The 21817-nt window shown below is 52.0% G+C and overlaps 9 protein-coding genes across 9 annotated transcripts; 4 read left to right on the top strand and 5 right to left on the bottom strand.

Moving 5' to 3' along the window:
• Positions 1–389: 389 nt before the first annotated feature.
• Positions 390–3963, top strand: BDW74DRAFT_168799 (extracellular mutant protein 11-domain-containing protein; the record flags this gene model as incomplete). Its single annotated transcript, XM_073726901.1, has 3 exons — positions 390–1807; position 2041; positions 2299–3963. 3 exons carry the CDS (start codon positions 390–392, stop codon positions 3961–3963), a joined length of 3084 nt encoding a protein of 1027 aa, XP_073582337.1.
• Positions 3964–4308: 345 nt separating this feature from the next.
• On the bottom strand, positions 4309–5760 carry BDW74DRAFT_155842 (Rer1 family protein). Its single transcript, XM_073724904.1, has 4 exons — positions 5569–5760; positions 5365–5482; positions 5001–5303; positions 4309–4919 (listed from the first exon to the last, which is right to left on the bottom strand). Exons 1-4 carry the CDS (start codon positions 5635–5637, stop codon positions 4840–4842), a joined length of 570 nt encoding a protein of 189 aa, XP_073582338.1. The 5' UTR covers positions 5638–5760; the 3' UTR covers positions 4309–4839.
• Positions 4449–4880, bottom strand: BDW74DRAFT_36939 (uncharacterized protein). Its single transcript, XM_073732624.1, has one exon. The coding sequence runs from the start codon at positions 4781–4783 to the stop codon at positions 4484–4486; it is 300 nt and encodes a 99-aa protein (XP_073582339.1). The 5' UTR covers positions 4784–4880; the 3' UTR covers positions 4449–4483.
• Positions 5761–5990: 230 nt separating the features above from the next.
• echA (enoyl-CoA hydratase echA) lies at positions 5991–7173 on the top strand. Its single transcript, XM_073724905.1, has 4 exons — positions 5991–6199; positions 6268–6405; positions 6475–7020; positions 7074–7173. Exons 1-4 carry the CDS (start codon positions 6064–6066, stop codon positions 7121–7123), a joined length of 870 nt encoding a protein of 289 aa, XP_073582340.1. The 5' UTR covers positions 5991–6063; the 3' UTR covers positions 7124–7173.
• A 44-nt stretch (positions 7174–7217) lies between these two features.
• BDW74DRAFT_36951 (putative MFS alpha-glucoside transporter) lies at positions 7218–9373 on the bottom strand. Its single transcript, XM_073732625.1, has 2 exons — positions 8753–9373; positions 7218–8693 (listed from the first exon to the last, which is right to left on the bottom strand). The coding sequence occupies exons 1-2, from the start codon at positions 9074–9076 to the stop codon at positions 7311–7313; spliced, it is 1707 nt and encodes a 568-aa protein (XP_073582341.1). The 5' UTR covers positions 9077–9373; the 3' UTR covers positions 7218–7310.
• A 1998-nt stretch (positions 9374–11371) lies between these two features.
• fgaCat (catalase easC) lies at positions 11372–13199 on the top strand. The gene is made up of 3 exons (XM_073731165.1): positions 11372–11503; positions 11562–11614; positions 11663–13199. Exons 1-3 carry the CDS (start codon positions 11482–11484, stop codon positions 13091–13093), a joined length of 1506 nt encoding a protein of 501 aa, XP_073582342.1. The 5' UTR covers positions 11372–11481; the 3' UTR covers positions 13094–13199.
• A 3-nt stretch (positions 13200–13202) lies between these two features.
• atg15 (triglyceride lipase ATG15) lies at positions 13203–15426 on the bottom strand. The gene is made up of 2 exons (XM_073724906.1): positions 15169–15426; positions 13203–15119 (listed from the first exon to the last, which is right to left on the bottom strand). The coding sequence occupies exons 1-2, from the start codon at positions 15364–15366 to the stop codon at positions 13509–13511; spliced, it is 1809 nt and encodes a 602-aa protein (XP_073582343.1). The 5' UTR covers positions 15367–15426; the 3' UTR covers positions 13203–13508.
• A 155-nt stretch (positions 15427–15581) lies between these two features.
• Positions 15582–18225, top strand: BDW74DRAFT_155852 (uncharacterized protein). Its single transcript, XM_073724907.1, has 2 exons — positions 15582–16053; positions 16117–18225. Exons 1-2 carry the CDS (start codon positions 15734–15736, stop codon positions 17894–17896), a joined length of 2100 nt encoding a protein of 699 aa, XP_073582344.1. The 5' UTR covers positions 15582–15733; the 3' UTR covers positions 17897–18225.
• A 22-nt stretch (positions 18226–18247) lies between these two features.
• BDW74DRAFT_185981 (class I SAM-dependent methyltransferase) lies at positions 18248–21513 on the bottom strand. Its single transcript, XM_073731166.1, has 9 exons — positions 21165–21513; positions 20979–21110; positions 20914–20930; positions 20611–20864; positions 20489–20563; positions 19154–20435; positions 18966–19104; positions 18698–18900; positions 18248–18628 (listed from the first exon to the last, which is right to left on the bottom strand). The coding sequence occupies exons 1-9, from the start codon at positions 21423–21425 to the stop codon at positions 18526–18528; spliced, it is 2466 nt and encodes an 821-aa protein (XP_073582345.1). The 5' UTR covers positions 21426–21513; the 3' UTR covers positions 18248–18525.
• Between the last annotated feature and the right edge of the window lie 304 nt (positions 21514–21817).

The raw sequence follows: 21817 nt of genomic DNA on the forward strand, positions 1-21817 counted from the left end.
TCGGTAAGTGTGAAGAAGCAAATCCCTGGCGGCGCTAGCATGCTTTCAGCGAGGTACCTGATGATCATGTGATAGCATCATTGAAATAATACCGTCACATGCATTCTAGGCCTCATCAATCCTTGGCCTTAATGCCTTGGTGCCTTGGAAGAAAATGTATGTATCGGATTTCTGAGTACACTATCTTCCCAATTTCATACGCCTCCCAACCAGTTACTTTACTCTGCCTACTACTCGATATCAAGGCGCTGTTTCTAACAAGGAAGTGGTAAAAGCTGTTCTCGCTCTCTAGACAAACTGAAACTCCGTGCCAGATGATTCATTAAGTCAAGACTCGGGGCAGTGTCACAGCTCCCAAGGAACAAGTTATCAGATATCTGACGGCTCTCATGGAATTTGTTCCTTCAGCGTCAGCTTTCTCCTTACCACTTCGTCCATGGCAGCAAAGTCGCAGCCTCCGAGTTACCCTGTATGAACCTAATGCAATCAAGGAGCCGGAGGAATCAAATGAATCAAACGACTCGCGCGAATCAAAGAAGCGCAAGAACGAGGACGACACAGATGATCAGACTGGAGCCGATGACGGTGAAACAACTGACGCTGTCTCAGACGTCGGTCAATCTGTCATCCTCTCCCCAGATGAGGCACACCAGTATCGCGTAGCGGGTCTTTCGTTCAACGAAGAATTGCCTGATACTAAGTACTTCCCGCATGCTCCAGTCAAGGAAAAGGACCCTGAAGACGAGGGGAAGACCTTTAAAGGCAAGGGAAAGGGCCGCAAAGCCAAGAAAAAGGATAGAGAAGCCAAGGACGCAGATGGTGGCGTGAATCACCGCCGCTCAGTCCCAAAGCAACTATCGAAGCTCTCACCACCAATATATGTGCCTCAGTCTGCAGCACAGCAGGGAAACCTCCGGCTTCGTCATCTTGCAGTGCTCACGTCTGTACTTCACCGGTGTCTTCTCGAGGGCGATTACATCCGCGCTGGGAGGGCATGGGGCTTGATCATCCGAGAGCAATTCGGTGGCACTCCTATTGACGTGCGTACTGACGATCGGTGGGGTATTGGAGCAGAGATATTGCTACGGAAAGACCGGCAAATCTCCGACGAACACCTTGGGATCAAAAGGACAGACTATGGCTCCTATGTGGAGAAACCGAGGCTTCTCTTTACTAGAGAAGGGTTCAAAGCCGCCAAGCTATACTACGAGATTCTTATTACACAGCATCCCTTTCAGAAGGACAGGCCTGAACTCATCAGCGCATTACATTTCTACCCGGCTATGTTTGGACTGTGGATATATGTCGCCCAGGAGGAGAGCGCGGATGCACGAAGGGAGCGCAAAGCCGGATGCGGGTCTGGGTCTGGACCTGAGCCTGATGAGCCCGAGCCTGGGTCAGAAAACGACGGGCAATCTGATGGGGTTGATGACCAAAGTCTTGCAGCTGAGAGCAGAAAAATAGAATTGAGCGAAGCTGAGAAAATCGCTGAGAGCATGGATGCGATTATTACATCGCCGCCCTATTCAGACAGTCCCGAATTACTTGAACTACGGGGTATGGTGTGTGAGTGGATCGCTGATCTGGTCATCTCTAGCCTACCTGGAACGAACGACGCATATGAACCCGACGAGAACCATGCTAGCGATGATAGCGACGGCGATGTTTTGATGTCGACAGTGCAGCCGGATGGGCTTGAAGAGAGGCAGGAGTGGCGGAGAGCCATCGAAAGAAGGCAGAGAGAGGTACAGAGGTCTAAAGAGTTCAAGAACAAGGCTGCAGAGCGAAAACAAAGCATTTGTTCCAAGTTTAAGACTATGAAGATCGAATCGAACACATCTCCGGAAAATAAGAACCCGGACCCATGAAATATATAGCTGGCGCAGTTGTTGTGTTTCTCATACAAAATACATTCCCACGTGTAATTGAATACGGGACTTACACTGATTGGGGATCGGAGAGTATCTCCTCATATATTAAGTTTACATTAGTATCAAAGTATAGAGTCGCAGTGCGGTAGTATATGATGTTGAGTATAAGAGTAAGCTCCGTCCGCCTGCGTGCCTGAGGACCCAACGCAGTCTTCGCATGAATTTCCAACAACGCCCCAAACAACAAACTCTCCAACTCTAACCCATCCACAAAAGCTTAATTGACTGCCATACGTTCCAATCGTATCAGATTAAATTCTGCTCTAGGATATTCCCGCATTATCGACTTGCAGTCCGAATTTCCTCCCCGGATTTAAGCAAAACTCACTTAAACATGGGGGTCGGGGACTATGTGCACTCCAAAGAGAATCGCCAGCACCAGCCTCGAGCAATTGACCCACCAAACCAATTAAGACAGGCTATTGCTGAGCAAGCTCGTGTTGAGGTTCCTCCAACCACTCTGGTTGCCCCGGTTCCTATCCCAGGCAATCGGCAAGCGCCAATAGATCGATATGGCACGCCTTTTCGAGATCCGGCAGCGGAACGGCCAGTTCTCAGAGATGCCTTTGACACTGATGTAGAGGGGATTGACGAGTCAACTATTGCCGCGACAAGCGTGATTGGCATGGATGAAGTTCAATACAGATTCCCGCCCCCTGCCCAAGTGCCTGCAAATGCAACTGCAAACGGGCATATGAACCTCCAGTATGAACCCCAACATCATTCACCACAGTTGCAACCTCAGCAACAGCCATCGCCATCCCCTACACGCCAGCTCCGCACGGGCCGTCGTGCGAACGAATCAAAGTGGTACGAAGGTCTAGGCGACAGAGCGTTAAAGTCAGCGGGGTTCGACTTGGGTGACCTAGACGCCGCGAGTCAAAATACGTCTACAGCTGGCGATGACGAGCAATCTAACGACACCGACGACCAACGCTTTGTACCTCGGTACCGCGCAGCAGAAGAGCCGCTTAGCAGACGACTTCAGAACTTCTGGACCGCTAGTCGGCGGACGACCTTCCAACCTGATAACGTAGAACATACAGAGCCAACAAAGACACAGTCCTTCATTCCAATCACTTCCACCACCAAACCACTTCCCGCAAATAGCAGGAAAGTCACGCTCACACGAAGCATGACGACAACCCCCAGGACTAGATTTAGTCCTCCAAAACCGTCTCTCCTCGATCAACTAGATTTGACGCCTACGCGGCGCAGTCCCGGCATTACCAGGACACACTCCAGAAAGGATAGAGAGCGTGAAAGAGAAAGAGAGAAAGAAACCAGCAGAACGGCCGACGACACCATTAGAGGCATAGACAGAGTCACAGACCAAGGCCTCGGCCTCTTCACCAACAACAACACCAACCACACCCGCGCAGGCGCAGGCGCAGGCGGAGACGACAGCTTCCAGTCCCTAAACGCCTTCGACATGACAAACTTTGACGACCTCGAAAATGACTCCTCCATGAACGATCCCTTCTCGCGCCGCGCCTCAATAAGATGGGTCGGACCACCAGAAGCAGACACACCCCCAACGCATACCCCAACTCACGTCAGCACGCTGCCAAACCTAAAGCCCTCTCTAAAAAGACGCCATCTCGAACTCGACTACCCGCCCGAAATCCTCAACACCAAATCCTTCGCCGACCTCCAAGCCGAACCCTTCGACCGCACGCCCAATCCCAAAGCAGCGGCAGAAGTCCAGCCCCAACGACCACCGGAAAAGGGCAAAGACGAAGACAAGATGTCCTTTCTAATCCGGCTCTCCAAGCAAGAGCGCGGGGAGTACTTTAGCAAACTCTCCATGGACGAATGGGAGGAGTGCGGCGATCTACTGATTGAGGAGTTCAGTAAGCTGATGACGAAGATGAAGGACCTGCGGCACGCGCGGCGCAAGACGGCCAGTGTGTTTGAGGCTGAGATCAAGAGACGGAATGATGTGGTTGAGGAGCAGTCTGCCGAGATCTCGAGCAAGTTTCAGGAGATGAGGGCTGGTGGTGCGGAGGTTCTTCGTGGACGTTCGCCCTGAGCGGTTGTTGAGGCCTGGTTTACTATTCTTGCTTGCGCATAACGGGGTGTTTCTCAATACTCTCATGAGTGAGTATGTTTTTTCCATCTGTTGCGACTTTTCATGCAGGCCCGGATTGCAAATGAGCTTGTTTCCTGAAACGTCAGCGTTCCATTTGATGCAAAATTTACAAGTTTTATACCTCTGCAGTACCTATAAATCGTGGCTAAAATTCATGTTCATCTGCGCCGTTGTTCTCGTGGCACCTACAAAAGACTCATTCTACACGTTCTAAAAGATCCTTAAATCACTATTGATCTGAGTTCTCAAGATATGGCTTGTCGTAGATTGAGTTATGTAGGCATAATGAGTTCTAGCAGTCCTGAATTCATTCAGAAATGCAACGATTGTCCAGTGCTGGCGATGTTCAATGTACGAAGAGAAGATGTTTCAAGACTTTTGTCTATTTAGTCCTACCAATCATGCACATAAGAATACACGGCTCTGTCATAGGCTCAGAGCACAATAAGCAACATCAACATTAGGAAGCGATAGGGGAAGCAGGAGCGAGCAATGAAATGCTAGACGCAACATCTTCTGTACAACGTAACAAGCGAGAAAAGAAGCTCATCATCAGGAGGAGGATGTCAGAGGGAAAAGGAGGGAAAAGTATGCATTGAAAGCTACATTTCGCGTTCTCTCCTTTCCCTCTACTGCAAACCCAGAGGCTCTGTTGGACCCCGGAGGAAAATCCAACAAGGCCCGAAGGGTTGCCGCGACATCTATTAGAGGAAATATAGAAGAAGGAAACCGTCAAAATGCCCAAGCGCATCCGGAACATGAATGCACCATACCGTCATCTCATCAGATAAGAGGGAGGGGTCGTTCAATCCGCATCTATGAGCGGCCGTATCTGGTCTTTCCGAAGGAGAAAGGTACGTAGCGGTACTTGATCATGTGCTGGATTTGTCGGCGCACTGTGTAGTCGCGTTAGCAATTTCATTCCCTCTATCCAGAGCAAACCAAGCTCAATAGATGCAAAAAAGGGGGCAACTCACTCGTCAGAACAAACAGCAGGATCCAGTAGACCACAAGAACAGGCCAGAAGACCGGGATATCGAAGACAGTGAACCAGGTGCAGAGGAACCCGATAGCAAGCGCACGGGTAGCCGAGTACCAGAACTTGAACTCGGGGAGGCGGCGGATGAAGGGGCGGAACTCGTCGTCTTGCTTGGTAGGGAGGCTGGGAGCGCCGGCGTCGCCGTCTTCAAGGCCCTCGTCTTGTGTGAGGGAGGGGTCGAACTTAGGCTGCAGGAAGAGGAGAAAAAGGTTGAGGAGGTAGATTCCGACGGTGTATGCGACTGCGGTCCGGTATTAGTTATTATTGACAGTTTTCTGTTTTGAGTACGATAAGGTACGCACCAATGTACCAGCCCTGAGCGAGGACGATGCGCAGGAAGAAAACGATAAGGAGAAGAACCGTGCCTGTCCAGCGATAGGCTGTAAAAGGTGTGGAGGCGTCGAGGTAGGTTTGGTATTGCTGGAAGCCATTAGCTACTGCTCAGCCACTCTATCCAAGTTCCCCGGGCTCCTCATTGTCGTACGAAGAGAGGAATTGGCACATACTCTAGCAAGCTTTGATGTCTGCGTGGTGACTGCGGTAAACGGCGTCTGCTCGGGCTCAGGGACGTCCATTGCGGCGATTCGATAGGGTGCAAAAATCGGAGGAAAAAGAGTCACAGAAATAAGGAGAAAAGGAGCGCACTCTTAGCACCAGCTATACGGCCTGTAGAAATCCTAGGCTAGTCGTGAATCGTGATGGAGGCTGCTAGGCAAAAGTTGTCCACTTCCCAACATCGGCGGACTGCGTACGCCCGTCCCAGCCACAGCCGAGTGCTGCGCCACCGAACGGTCGGACATTTGGTTGCTTGGCGGCTTATGTAAGGAGTGCAGATCACGTGGAGCATAACCTCGGAACAGCGCATGCGGCTTGCATCGGCTGCGGGGAATCCAAGGTAGCTCCGGAGTATCTACTTGACCTCATTATTCTTGAGCAGTTCCAACCATTACTATTCATTCTATTTACTGCTTCATAGACTTGACACTTCGTCCCTTACCGCAATGTTCGCCCGACAATCTACTCGATTCCTCTCCCCGAAGACCACAACCATCTTCGCCCGCGTCCGCCTGTACTCTTCCGCTTCCCCGAGCTATGAGCACATCCTCACCTCGACGCCAAAGCCTGGTGTCGGCCTGAGTACGTCAAATACATAACCAATTATTGGACTTCGCGTATCGTCTCAGTGCTAATTGCCTCTGCCATAGTTACCCTCAACCGCCCTAAAGCCCTCAACGCCCTTTCCAGCCCTCTCTTCAAAGAATTAAACGATGCGCTCTCTAAGTACGATGAAAGCAAGGACATCGGCGCCATCATCATCACAGGAAGCGAGAAGGCCTTCGCAGGTACGAACCGCGCCAACCCATCCCACCCAATCCATCTCAAGCCGCAATGCTAACAAATACTCAATACAGCCGGCGCGGACATCAAAGAAATGGCCCCCCTAACATTCGCCTCCGCCTACAGCAACAACTTCATAGCCCCCTGGTCTCACCTCGCAACCTCAATCCGCAAGCCCGTGATCGCCGCGGTGTCCGGCTACGCCCTGGGCGGCGGGTGCGAGCTCGCCCTAATGTGCGACATCATCTACTGCACCGCCAACGCGACCTTCGGACAGCCCGAGATCAAGCTGGGCGTTATCCCTGGCGCTGGTGGATCGCAGCGCCTGACGGCTGCAGTTGGCAAGAGCAGAGCGATGGAGCTCATTCTCACGGGCAAGAACTTTAGCGGGAAGGAGGCGGGTGAGTGGGGGGTTGCGGCGAGGGTTGTGGATGGTGGGAAGGATGAGCTGCTCGCGGAGGCGGTAAAGACTGCTGAAACGATTGCCGGGTATAGTCGGGTTGCGACTGTTGCGGCGAAGGAGGTTGTCAATAAGAGTCAGGACTTGGGTGTTAGGGAGGGTGTTGAGTATGAGCGGAGGTTGTTCCATGGGCTGTTTGGCAGCCAGGATCAGAAGATTGGTAGGTTTCTTCCCTTTCCCTTGAAACCCGAGATTCGTACTGACGAGGTGTAGGTATGACTGCGTTTTCGGAGAAGAAGAAGCCTGAATGGTCTCACGAGTAAGCAGCTGCACTCTAAATTAGTGTATACCGTCAAGTATAGGAGAATGATAATGAACCTGTCTCAATTGATATTATTATTATATTCAAAGGCATCATTAGATACAGTCGTTGCCTCGTAACGTATTATGTACAGTCATTAGTGTATATTATTAGTTCGGTAAAGTAGCAGCTAGTCGTGAGGGCATAACTCAGAACACAGTAGCGGCTTGTCTCTCTGGATCACCTGGGTGCTCCTTCTGGCTTTGGTAGTTCTCGACCACTCTGCCCTCAAATGTCTCATCGAAAACGTCGACCTGCGTACTTGCGAACTTGCGAGCACTGACTTTGCGCTCAAAGAGAACGTCCAGCTCGGCGAATGTACGACCCGCGGGCTCGGGTACGCGGAAATAGGTGTAAATAATGCAGAGAAAGCAAATCCCTCCCCAGAAGAGGCCGGCAAAGTTGCCCCAGTCCCAGGCTGTGGGGTTCACCATATACGGCGTCATGACACCGCAGACAATGGCGACGATGTTGTATAAGATACGACCAAGAACGACAGTCTTGATCTGTAGACGACGAGTCGAAATCTCCGCGACAAGGGAATAGGCCACAGTTCCAACGGTCAATTGGTAAAACAATGCCCAGATCAGCATCATCGACCCGGTTGCGAGGGAGGATTGTGTCCGGTGTTCCTCTGGAACAAGGCCGAGGAATCCCATAACCAGCAGCATCACGCAGAGACCACATAGACCGTAGAGATAGAGTTTTCGGCGACCAATACCACATGACATGAGGAACCATGCTCCGAAGACACCAGCCATGTTAATACCGTATTGGCCCATTGCAAAAGAGTACGCCTGCTCGTCACCCAGTCCCGCTTGCTGAAGGAAATAGGTCGAATAGTTGGAAAAAGAGTTGCCGCTGAGGTTCTGGATAGCCCATACCATGCAGACAATTTCCGTGCGTCGCAAATCCACACCTTTGAAGCAATCTAAATAGCTAGCGCCCGAGGTGATCTTTTGTTCCAGAGCGGTGGTGTGGACCATCATGGCAATTGTGTCGTCCGCGTTAAACTCAGTATCCCGCTCGGGGCTCGTCAACCGCTGCAGCGACTTTTTGGCCTCCTGTGTTTTGCCCTTTCGAACTAGCCACCACGGCGATTCCGGTGCCAACCAGATCCCGATGAAGAGTGGCAGCGGCCACATCCATTGTAGTCCGTACGGAATCCGATAAGCCCATTCGTCGTGCCGATCAATCATAGCCCGAATCACGCCGACACCGATGAGCTGTCCCACACCCCAACAGAAATTGACATAGGTTGTAAGGTAATTCCGCAGCGCAACCGGGCAAACTTCGGAGGCGTAAGTGACACAGAGCGTTTGGAAGACTCCCCAGGGGATACCGGCGAGGATCTCGGCGGCCAATAGGGCTTGGACATTAGGAGCCGTGAAGAATATTGCTGTCCAGGCCGTAATCAGGACCAGACAGGCCATGACAGTGTACCGGTACCCAAACTTTTCAGAAGCCCAACCATTGAGCAACAAGCCGATGATTTCGCCAACGTATGCGCCGTTACTCAAGCCGGATTGCCACTAGAAGATTGACCACTTATCAGCAATGGGATTCGTAGTCCGAGTACGCCATAACTTACCCGTGCAGGAACCTGATACTCTCCGTCCGCTCCCAACTCGCCGTACTTGCGGTTGAACTGCTCAAAGGCGTAAAAGTTGTTGACCAAAGAAATATCATAACCTTCCATAACAATGGTGGTAGAGATGATAATGCTCCATACAATGGCTTTGGGGTAGAGTTTGAACCCCTGCAACAGTGTCATCTTCTGCTCCTTTTGAGCAGCTGCCTTTGCATTTGCAACAACCTTTGCCATCGGCACTGCCGGATCATGTTGGGGACTCGAGGGTTCTTCATCCTTGACCGGAGTCGGAGTGATCACATCCTGAGTTTTGGAGGAGTCCATTTTCAGGAAACCCGAGATTGCGGGAGCATCCGATACAGGACAAGGGGCAGTTTTGGCGTCGGACAAGCTGTTTTAAGAGCCAGCGAGATGGATCGGTAGAGATTTATATCCGCGGCGGGGGTTCTCGGGGAGGGTCCACAGTAACCCACTCTCGCAAAGATTTCTTCCGAAAGACGAGCGGCTGAGCGCCCAGAAAGAACTGAAAAACACGCGACGCTAGCACGAAGAGAGCATAACGCACCAGAAGGTGACATTTTCCAGTGTTGGGGTTTGTGGGGAAGCTGGGAACAGACCATTGACCATCGAGGGGTGTTGCGGCCAGGCCCTTAGTGGTGTGAAGATACACGGGCCAGGTCTTCGGAAGGCCGACTACGGACTTCATTGGGCGTGTTCTTGCACATGGTGTGGCAGTCAGTGCGAGCAGACTCGGGAGTGTGACCATAAATCCTTGCTCAAGCATGAGGGCGAGCAAATAAGCAACGTTCTCTTTTTCGGCAGGTGGTCAGCAGCGCCATGGCCGGATTTGGAGCCTGGACACCCCAGCCCTCCCGCGTCCACGGAGCAGGATCTTGGCCACGTTAAGATCCCGTCCCATCATATCCAACTGCTTCCACATATTTCTAGGAGATACTTTAGAGAGAAGGAATCAAGGCCAAGGACATCCCGTGGTGGTGATGTGGCGGTCTTTGGTCCCGGAATCCCAAAAAAAAAAAAAAATATGAATCTTCCTGCGCAGTCCTTGGAAAAGCTTACCTTCCTCCGAACCACGACGCTTGTGTAACAATGGATGCTTGGGTTACAGTTGAGGGGACGGACTCCCGCCGATGCTCTACCCCGTTGACCTACCGTTCTACGCATGAAAATTCACTCCCATTGCGAATTTCTTCTGCAAGAAACAATCCATGGGAAAAAGCCAGGCTACACTCAATAAGCATGCTGTGACTTCGCAGTCAAGGTTGACGAAAACGAAGATCTGCCGTCCGAAGCTCGAGAAGCCGAAAAGATAGGAGGGGAGGTTTGAATTTCACGCAACGCTTGAGCCTGCCAATCAATCATTTCTGGGACTGCTGTCAAGATGTATCCGATTCCCAAGGCAAGCATCCGCCACAGCCCACTGGAGATAGCCAGAAGAACCATCAGCAGCTGAAGCTTCGGAGGTCATACGGTATTCTCGCGGCATTGTGTCTGTTGCCAAATTAGCCATCCCTATTGACAGAGACATGGCGGCGTCGTGTCTTGACTCGGTGTGGGTTGAGCCTTATTACCTAAGCAAAGACATGTTTTCACATAAGACAACTGGTGGCGTAGACTGACAAACACTAGGGTGCTGAAGGACATGGCTGGAGGATGCGAAATTACCGACAGAGGCTAGAACCTCAGCCAGCAGCGAGACCATGACACGCTGGCGATCTTGGGCTTTCTCCAACTACCCACCAGCTTTGTGTCAAGTGCGATAATCATAATGGGAGCGAAGTAGCCGTGTTTTCGACATGCCTAGGAAGTGATTATTGACTTGAGAAGTGTGTCTCTTCACATATGCTTTGTTTAGCAGACCACACAATGGAATGGAGTAAAAAACAGGCAGACTGGCATGCGGAGCCGAAGTCTGGAGATGCGGAGACGATGGCGGCCGGTGGAGCTGTTAGTCAGTGGAACAGGCCAGACAGGCTGATTTAAAGCTTGGAGAAGCCCGGCCAGAATCAGGCGATGCGTGAGGAGAAGAGTGATTACCAACGAGGACGGTCTGGTTGGGGCCGACGAGGGCATGGATTTGTTGTCCATATCGGGGATGATGCGAGGTCGGAACCCTCCCCGGTCTCGCATTCCTTGGAAGAAAAGAGGAAGGCGATGCGACCAGATCGACGTTTGCAAGCTGGACGATTGAATTTTTCCGTGCCGTTGAAGAGACCAGGCTGATTATAAAATCTCATAACCAATTCCTATCCAGATCCATCTGATATGGGATCGAGATAGGGAAGGTCGAAGCGGAAGCTGGCCGCGGAAAGCTCCGACTTCCGAGGGAAAGCTGGCTGGCCCTGGATTCCGCCGCGATCTGTCACATTTGTTCCGCGATTGCTGGTGCGGGGAAGGATTGAAGATCGTATGGTGTCGGGGGTGATAATCGGCTGATTCAAGAGCAGAGAAGCCAGAGAGAAGATCGGAATGGCCTTCCGTTTCATTAGTGGGGCGCCATTGTTGACTTTTTCGGAGCATTTGATTGGCCCAAGCTGTCTATATAGATTTTTTAGTGCGCAGCAGCAGTTTCAAACGGTTCATCTTTGGCGTGGCTCTCCCCTCACGTCCTGAGGAGTTCTCTATAAAATCCCCGCATCCCCTCCGGCCTCCCTCTGTCCTCAACTTTTCTCGACTTCAATTAGCGCTAGCATTGCTTTGTTACCGTCAAGATGGGCAAGGACGACGAGCAAAGTAAGTCTATTTCCTTACTCTTATCTTTCCAATTGACTCTGACTCTGACGCCTCTCAGAGACCTACCGTTACAATGAGACTCCGGTCTACACCACATCCAATGGATGCCCTGTAAGCTAAGCACCTGGCGAATGGGAAGAGGCATACTAACAACCCCAGGTAATGGACCCCCAAGCGTCCCAGCGCGTGGGCCCCAATGGACCTCTCCTCCTGCAGGACTTCAACCTGATTGACATTCTCGCTCACTTTGACCGTGAGCGTATCCCCGAGCGAGTGGTCCACGCCAAGGGTGCAGGCGCCTACGGTGAGTTCGAGGTCACCGACGACATCAGCGACATCACCACCATCGACATGCTCAAGGGCGTCGGCAAGAAGACCAAGACTTTCGTCCGCTTCTCCACCGTCGGAGGCGAGAAGGGTTCCCCCGACAGCGCCCGCGACCCCCGAGGCTTCGCCTGCAAGTTCTACACCGAGGAAGGTAACTGGGACTGGGTGTTCAACAACACGCCCGTCTTCTTCCTCCGCGACCCCAGCAAATTCCCCATGTTCATCCACACGCAGAAGCGCAACCCGCAAACCAACCTCAAGGATGCCACCATGTTCTGGGACTACCTCTCAACCCACCAAGAGGCAGTCCACCAGATCATGCACCTCTTCTCCGACCGCGGCACCCCCTACTCCTACCGCCACATGAACGGCTACTCCGGCCACACCTACAAATGGATCAAGCCCGACGGCACCTTCAACTACGTCCAGCTACACCTCAAGACAGACCAGGGCAACAAGACCTTCACCGACGCCGAAGCCGCCCGTCTCTCAGCCGAGAACCCAGACTGGCACACACAGGACCTTTTCAACGCCATCGCGCGCGGCGAACACCCCTCCTGGACCTGCTACGTGCAGACCCTCTCCCCCGAACAAGCCGAGAAATTCCGCTGGAACATCTTCGACCTGACCAAGGTCTGGCCGCAATCCGAGGTCCCCCTCCGCCGCTTCGGCCGCTTCACCCTGAACAAGAACCCCGAGAACTACTTCGCAGAGGTCGAGCAGGCCGCCTTCTCCCCCTCCCACCTCGTCCCCGGCGTCGAACCCTCCGCCGACCCCGTCCTGCAAGCCCGCCTCTTCTCCTACCCCGACACGCACCGCCACCGCCTCGGAACCCCCAACTACCAGTCCATCCCCGTCAACTGCCCGCTTCGCGCCTTCACGCCCTTCCACCGCGACGGTGCCATGAGCGTGCACGGCAACCACGGCGCGAACCCCAACTACCCCTCCACCTTCCGGCAACTGCAGTACAAGCCCGTTAAGGCGTCGCAGGAGCACGAGAAGTGGGCTGGCGCTGTTGTGACGGAGCAGCTGCCCATTACGGATGAGGACTTTGTCCAGGCCAACGGGCTTTGGCAGGTCCTTGGGCGCCAGCCTGGGCAGCAGGAGAACTTTGTTGGGAATGTTGCCGGGCACCTTTGCAATGCTCACCCCAGGGTGCGCAACGCCACGTATGGCATGTTCCGTCGGGTGAATGCTGATCTGGGAGCGAGGATCGAGAAGGCTACTGAGGGTAAGGTTACCGAGGCTAGGGCTCGTTTGTAACTTAGTTCGTGCTTCATTAGATCAAAATATACTGAGATGTTAGATGATCACTATAATTTTTGCTCTACGAACATATGAAAAAGTCTAGGTATGAGCGATGTCATAGATTTGGAGAACAAAGCTGACCTTCTGGTTTACTACGATATTGATCTAATGCTATGTAAGATTAACAAAATCGGCGCTGTCTAATCCGGCTTTGGGAATTCCAAGAGTCGAGTACTGATAGTAGAGGTATTGTTATACGGATTGTCGTTGTCTTCAAAATAGCAAACCAAACAGTGTAACCCTAACGCCCGTCGGAGAACGCCAAGTCCGAGTAAAAACCAAGGGCTACCTTAAATACGCCGGATGTGTAGAAGATTGCGTGGTTCGTATATGGTCGTAAGCAAATATCTAGAGGGGGGTAAGGCTGACCTCAAAGATCTATTGGGAGGACTGGTGCTGGTGTGATGACGTAGCTGGCCGCTGTCTGGTCATGACAACCCCAGAAGAATCCCGGGGTTTCACAAGTGGACGATTGCGGCGCTGAGGTTGGGGTTGTTGGTGATGTGGGGTCCCGACAGCCAAACCATCCTGGATCCTTGCAGGTTGTGGTCGTGGTAGGCGCCTCAGTAGTGGTTGTCACGGTAGTACTGGTCGGATCCTTGCAACCGAACCAACCAGGAGTTTTGCAGGTCGACGTTGTCGGAGTGGTGGTTGTGGGGGGATCAGTGGTTGTACTATCATCCAAACAGCCCCACCATCCAGGGGTCTTACAGGTTGTCGTCCTAATTGACGTGGTTGTGGTTGTAGACGTCTGTGTTGAGCTCGTCGTTGTGACTTCGGAGCCGTTGCTTCGGAAGAATTTCCACAACTCACAGTCATAACACTCCTCTTCCGGCGCGCAATTTGGCACATCATCATATACCTCAATGACATCTGAGATCACGGCTCTTATGCGATGCGTACCAAGTGCAACGCGCCAGCCCTTGTCTGCTACGGTATCGTACACGCACATTTGGCCCGTGTGGCAGGCTGACTCCATGGCATAACCACCCCATGTGCATACAGAACTGACACCGTTGCAAGTTCCCATGTAAACGGGATCTGCCGTATGGCCAAAATGATACGCCCCTGTGAACTTTCTCGCTTGGGGTAGAGCCGGGTCATTTCCGGGCGGGCTCGGTAGGCCGAGTCGGGCGGCAGGAAGTGCTTCCGGTACGGCTTCAAAGGTGACGACAGGTAATCCAAATGTCAATCCAAGTAAGCTGGCCATGGCGCCTCCCAAAGAGTGACCTGTCAGCCAAACATTCGCATCCGGGTACAGCTCGGTGACGTTGGAGTGTAAGTCGAGCGTGGCACGGTAGTATCGATTCTCGTCGTTCATAGCCTCAATGATGCAGGTCAAATTGGCATTAAACGCAGATTTCTGGCAGTCGCAAACTTCTCGCCACAAATAGGAGCCGCCCTGGCCACAGCAGCAACTGAAGAAAAGATTGTCGTTCAACTTGTCGTTGGTAGTCGTCCCGGCTCCATCGAACAGGGCGGGAGACGTTCCTTTGAGTGATATGACGATGGTGCTGTTTGTGTCATCTGCGTAGATATGACCTCGCAACCCATCATTCTGCCAACCAAAACTCCTGGAGTAATTGAGTTTTCCATTGACATCCTCCCAGTCTTCGGTCCCTGGTACTTCGATGTAGTCATTTGCCGTCATCTTAGCAAAGGTCAAGACTGTCTTCTTATCAGTAACATTAGGACCGGCCACAGTATCCATAGCCCATTGTGATGAATCAAGCGCCACTGCTGACCCGGCAGTTCTTGCGGCCGCTAAGTGTTCCTCGATGACTGAAAGGCGTCTATCTGCTAGTCGCTCGATAGTTATAGGTTCAGATGATGCAACGAGAGGTATATTAAGAGCTGCGGGCTCGGTATCTTTTATGCCATCTTCCGATACAGTTCGTAGTTGGGTGTGTGGTTTGATGTCAAGTCTCCTATGTAGTTCGGGATACTCGTAAGCCCCTCGCTGAACGATGTGGCGAAGGGTCTAAGGCTGTTAGCACCAGAATCATTGAATAGCTGGGTATCAAGCTTACGAATTCATGCGTTGCAGAGAGCGTAGGGGGATCAGGTAAGGGGACCTGTGGTGGAATGAACTGAGATGAGTCCTGTGACCCGAAGTATACGGGTTGCTGATAAGCGGAGACGCAAGACGGAAGGGCAAGAGACATGAGCAGGGTGGTGACTCCCATGTCCATCAAATGCCGCTTCTTCGTCCGCTTATGACGGTCCATAGTAATAGATGATGGTATCGATGCAAATACTAAGAAAGGAGAAATGGAGCGAGCGCACGGCCGAATAGACTCGATGGAGAGGCTCACCTGCGAGGCACTAGGGTACTTATCGGTGACGCACTGCGGAGAAGGTCGATCACGTGAGGCACAGCCCGCGTCACCGGACCTGGCCTTACAACACCCGTTTCGGCCATGGTCATACGGAGTCCAGAGTGTGTCCCGAGATGCTGGAACCTGCTCAATAACTTGCTATATGCGTTATCTTGATCTCTTAACTCCGCCTACAACGCCGGGGGCTCCTGGATATAATCTCCGACTGTTATCAGAGCTCCGAGCTTGCGGGGACAGCTCGTGAGCAGCAGCTGCCATGTCTTCCGATACTATCCCGAAGCCCCGTCTCCATACAACGCGGTCGTTCCCTCGAATGGACAATGCAGAAAGTAGTCCTTTTATTCGGTCAAGAGCAAAAACCGTGCAGTCAATTCCGGAATCAGTACACTCGGAAGCGCTCCCTTTGAGCCTCTCGGAGAATGACAACAGCCAGGATAACGGCCCGGACGTATTCGAGAAGTCTGGTGCTTCACCATCTTCGGAGAATGGCCCAAGCGAGGATATTTCGGTGCTCTCACGAAGCATACCAAGCCAACCGGAGGAGCTCCCCATCGAGCTGATTAGTCTCACTGACCGGTACCGATTCTGTTCATTTTCTCTATCAGACGCCGGCCGCTAACCCATAAACCTCCTGCATAGGTTCGTCAACTCACTGACTGCTCGAGTACACTCATCTCCCCCAACGATAGATAGGATATCAACGCTTTTCCAAGACTTCTACCTCCGAGCGGAATCCCATATAGCCACCCATATCTCCGCGCTTGCTTCTCGCATAAATCGCGATCCCTCGCCCTATGCACCGGATAAGAAAGACACAAACACTCCCAGCCGCCAGATGCTGACGGCATCTGAAGTGACTGAGAAGCGGATGGCTCGAAAGCTTCTTGCAACCAAGCAGGTCGATCTCGAAGAGGCTGTGGAGCGGAGAGCCTGTGAAAGCATTTATGATAAGATTTGGCGGCATAAAAGCACACTCGATGAGATCAGGGATGAAAAGTTGCGGTCAAAGACGGCAGCCTTGCTCTTGGTTGGAATCAGCCTCAAAGAGCTCGGTGTCGACATCGACATATCTACAGTCGACGAGAAAAGTCAAAAGGATGCAGAGGATTGCTTCTCAACTGCCCGTGGCTTCCTCATGAAGATGAACGAGGAGAGATTTCCATTGGGGAAACTGCGACATCTTGCGGCAGCGCACAAGGCAATTGTTGATGCCCTAACGAAGTTGCTGCCATCGTCATCCTCCGCTGACGAGATTCTGCCAGCTCTCATTTACACGCTGGTCACTTGCCCACCCGAGGGCCTGAATGTCATAAGCAATCTTTTGTTTATTCAACGATTTAGAACGAGCAATAAGGTCGACGGTGAAACCGCATATTGTCTTACTAATCTCGAGGCTGCAGTGAGCTTCCTTGAAAACGTGGACCTTTCTGAACTCCGCGCGGGGGAAGGACAAGAAGGGGATTCAAAAGGCCCAAAGGGTGATTCGGCATCATTAGCCGAGCGCATCTCCCCTCCTCAACCTACACCCGAACAAACCACATCTTCTATTTCATCTGCGACTGCCTCTGCGGAGCCTACGAAACCAATCAGAACCCAGCCATCTGACCCATTAACAGCTGCGACACCGGCCCAGCAAGGTCGGTTGAACACATTCTTGCAACCTCCGGCAAAGGTTCTCGGAGCTGCTAATGACGCCGTACGCAACACTGCTGATCAAGGACTGAAGAACATTAGCGCAACGCTAGATAGCAGCTTCAACTTTCTGTTTGGCCGTCTAAAAGAGCTGCAGTCCAATCAACTACCAGGCAAGGATGGGGCAGCGGGCCCTGTCCTGCCAAAGACCCTCGCGGAAGCTAGACGTCTAGTTACCTCCCCGCCGTCTGGTGGTAGTGCTCACTTGGATACAGGGGACGTGCCTAAGGAACCTCTCGCCCCAGAGCCATCCCGACTAAGGCGTATTGGCTCCAAGGCAGAGGATACATTTACCACTCTAGTTGCTGGACAGAGGACTCCTCGTGATAGGAGTACGGACAGTGTGCGAACACATGGCAGCTCTAGGGCATCAATAGCCACGACCGCATCGAGAGACGACGGCCGGACTTCTGCCACAAATTCCGCTTTACCGACTCCAACGCTAGAGACCGTTCGAAGTTTCGGAAGCACTATCAATCCTCTGAATCATATCCCTGGCATGATCAGGGGCTTTGGCCGTGCTACGCCCGAGTCTCCCGCAGCTCCTTCTCTGCCAACTCGAACGAAAGTACCGGCGGGCGACAACACGAGGGCTGACCCGCCGATCCAACGCTTCCTTCAGGCTCAAAATGCAAACGAGCTTACCATTGGCGATGTAAGCGCCCTGCTTGAAGATTACAAGCGTCTATCTGCATTGCTTGTGAAACAGGGCACTTTGCCAAAGTAATTTCTTATCCTGTTCATCGAAGGCGCATTGTTCACTTTGGGTGTGGCTTTTCTGGGAGCATCCCGTCTTTATCCATGGTCTGTAACTGAGTACTGCTGGACTCGGTGCTTAGATTGATTGTTGCAACTCAAGGAGTTATTTTGCGTTGGCATAAATTGGAGTTTGAAGCTATTCTGACATGCGGGATTTACATATCAATGTTTTACTAGATATTCAGGTAGCGCAATTGACCATACCTGGATGATTTTAGATATCTACACCCTCACCCTGCATGAATAACTAAGGCCCACGGGATATTATGTTAGCTGCTGTGTATAGCTATGGTACCTCGCTACGATAATAGGGAGAAGGTGTATAGTGTCCATGTCTAGTGTACATAGATCTAATGATGCCCATTTATATCTGTAATTCTAAAAAGACATATCACATAAACCAGGCGCAGCATGCATGCAACCTGTCAATCAACAAGTCAACCCCGTGCACCAGGCAAATGTGCGAGAGGGTATATCATCAAAGTAAAAACAAATTTGTCACAAAGCAAAATTAAAGAGATTGCTTAAGTAATTTGCGAAAACATAAAGGTACGTAAGGATTCGGATTCGCCTGCGAAACTCATCAACTGGCATCGCCTAGATCTCCAGGTACTCAACGCTATTCGAGCGCTTGTCGTTTGCTGGTCGTTCAAGTTCCTTTGTCTTCGTGCAAATCCAGGTTGAGGCGTACATGTTCACACTGTAATCGCCCCAAGTTAGATACTTCTCACTTGTTTATGCTACCAAACGGAGTAGGAATGGAACATACCGGTCAATGCAAGTACCAGAGAAGCGGGCCCCGACACGTCTCGCCGAGAATCCGTTCTCCTCAAAGTTCTTGATATACCAGGGCTCGATGCTAGCGGAGCGGAGGAGAATGCGGCCGTCCATTTTGAGGGCGTGGTTGAACTTTTGCGCTTGCGCAATGGCGTCGGTGCCCTCCGGCTCGAACCAGTCCATTGAGTCCATGATCTGTAGGATGAGGGTTAGTATGAATGAAGACGCAAAGGTGGCTCAAGAGGGTTAGCATGACATACGACAGCGATTGTGAGAGTTCCGGGCGTGATACGCCCGATGACTTCGTTTATTTCGTCGGTGTGGATGCGCAGGCCGTCGAAGGCACCGGGAGATGAGAGTTTGACATGAGCTTGGGGTGTGAGATAGGCGGGTGCGCATCTGTCTAGCTGTCAGTGGAGTGGAGATAATGAGAGTGAGGAATAATCACCTCCTTGAGAATTGACCTTTCAGGCAGAGGTAGTAGAAGTAGTTGTCGTTGCTGATCATGGTTTCGTTGATGACAGGATCTAGCGTATCAACCACATACTCCCAAATTGACTTGCCACTGATGTCTTTGGCGTTTTTCATTGCCTTCGTGAAGCCATTACGCTTGAAGTAATCCTCAACAATCATGTTTCGCTGATTGCGAGGAACACCCGCAGCTTTCCATGCGAACCATTCTGTGCTGACTACCGCCCAGTGAAGAGGCCTGCTCATCAGAACGGCTCGGATACGAGGCCAGATCTTACGCTGCTCAGCTAGGGTCTGGGCCTCGCACAACTTCTTCACTTGACCTTCCAGCCCGAAGACCTTGAAGATGTAGCGGATCATCTTGATGGCATGGCGAGAACCGCCGGTCTCATAGAGACCTCGACCAGATTTTGAGGTGAAGACGTGGCTGTGTTCAAGCCAGTACTGGAACGCCTGGCTGGAAAGGTGAGGACTCAAGCGGGAAATTAGAAGGCTCCGGAATTCAGTGTGCTTTCCTTCACCAAAGATCTTCCAGACATCTCGGTGGCCGAGGGCGATGAAGCTGGCAACCTTGAGCTCAATGAGGTGGTTCTGGTTAGGGTTCAAGTCCACGGCGTGCACGCGGCGCGGGCTCTTCTGCAAATAGTCAAGGATGTTGTCACCAGCACTTGTGATAGCTAGAATAACGTCGTCGCGCTTGATGTTGAGTAGTCGGTGGTCAACCCGGGGGTCTTCCCAGTTGAAGGCATAGATGTACTCATTCTGGAACTGCGTGTGCTTTGGAAGAAGGTCGTTGTAAAAGATGCGGTAATGGTGGTTTTGGTAGAAGGCCGCAGGAAGGGGAAGGTTGGAGCTCAAATTAACCACGGCCGACTCGTATGCTTTGGATCGAATCTCCTGTGTGCTCTTGATGATAGCCTTGTCCATTTCCTTACGGTGGTTTGCTGGAGACAGGTATGGTGATTCGGTGAAAGAGGCATCCAGCCTCTCAATCGCCTCTCGACTAGCCTGGTTCGGAGAGATATCTTTCTGGCGTCCAATAAAAATATAGTACGGGATGCCTCCGAGGAGGTAGTTTCGCTCACTGGCGGAGATAACTGTTCCGAAGCGATATTCCAGATAGTCTCGTCGAGCCGCATCGAGATTCACACGGTCTGCCTCGAACCAGGCACGCCAGAATGCACGACCCAGCCAGTTGACGTGTCGGTTGAAGGCACCGCCAATGTAGTTCCTAGACGAGACGTCGACTATGCTTTGGACTTTCCAGGTATTAGGGTCTGATTCCCAAAGTTGTGGATATCCTGTAACTTACCATAGAAATCACAGACACCTAACAGACCAGAGGGCTTCACCAAATGTCCTATCGAGTCTACCACGCTGTAATAATCTGTTGCTATCAGTGGCGGCCCAGATAAAAGTAAAACTCATCCTTACCTGGAATCATTGACAAGCTGTAACTCATCGTCACCACGTCGGCCCCAGCTCCGACAGTCTTTATGGGATCAATATTGTCCTCCGGCAATCGGAAGGAGCGAGCATCCTGACAGACAACGGTAACATTTTTCCACCCTAACCTTTCAAAGCGCTTGCGTGCAACTTCGAGTAGAGAAGGAGAGAGATCGACAAGGTAGACGTGGGAGAAGAATTCGGGAACGGACACGAACGCAGCCATAGCTTCGATGTTGTATCTAGAGTTCTGTCAATAACGGGATTTCGTGCGGACAGCTCGACCCTTACCCGGTGCCGCCACCAATCTAAATCATAGGTTAGCCCGATAAGTGTAGACAAAAATGGTATCTTACATCAACCCAGACAGCCTTGCCCTTCTGAAGCTCCCTGGTCTCGACCTTGTACTTGAGCTGTGCAGCAACGAGACCGAGCATGTCCTCTCGGCCGCGAAGAAGGCGCTTTCTGGTAGCATCGTACACGGTAGCCTGTGGAACAATCAATTGACATGCCAAGAGGCAGCGCAATAGGCTAGCTCATACTTGAGTGGAATAGAAGCTCTCCAGCGCATCCTGTTGACCGCTTCCACCTTTGTTATGGGGTTTCAGGAAGCTGGCGTAGATGAACTTGAGGTAGGTAAAGATTCCGCTGTCGTAATTGACCTTGTTGCGCTTCTGCGAGGCCACGAATAGGACAATTGCGACAAGGGCGCAAACAGAGAGTGCAGTGCCCGCAATTGACACATAGAGACGGTCGAAACCGCTCTGGAGGAAACCAGCAGGGCCACTGGCGAGAGAAGTCATGGCACAAGAGGACGGACACGGTCACAAGGACAGAAGTGATTAGACTGCCCCAGCGAAGGAATTGAGTCGGGAGGGGCGCTTCTTGAATGAAATACCCCTCCAACGCCGGCCGGGCATCGGGGAGGGGAATTGAGCTTACCTCCTTTGACCCACTGGGACCGCTCTGCCGACAACGCTGGCTCACATATTGGGGACACGAGGAAGTGTAAAGGCCATGGTGCCCTATCAGGAGCACACATGGGCCTGGGGCGAGGTAAAAGCATCAACTGGGAGCGGAAATGGGTTGATAGCAGCGGAAGTAAGTAGATGGGCGATCCTAGACCCATCTACTTGCCATTGGTCCCATAGAAGAACCGGGGGTGGAGGGTTCAATGCTAGAGCCAGTCCGATGC

Source organism: Aspergillus multicolor (genome assembly GCF_047715735.1).
Source record: "Aspergillus multicolor strain CBS 133.54 unplaced genomic scaffold BDW74scaffold_18, whole genome shotgun sequence".
NCBI lineage: Eukaryota > Fungi > Ascomycota > Eurotiomycetes > Eurotiales > Aspergillaceae > Aspergillus > Aspergillus multicolor.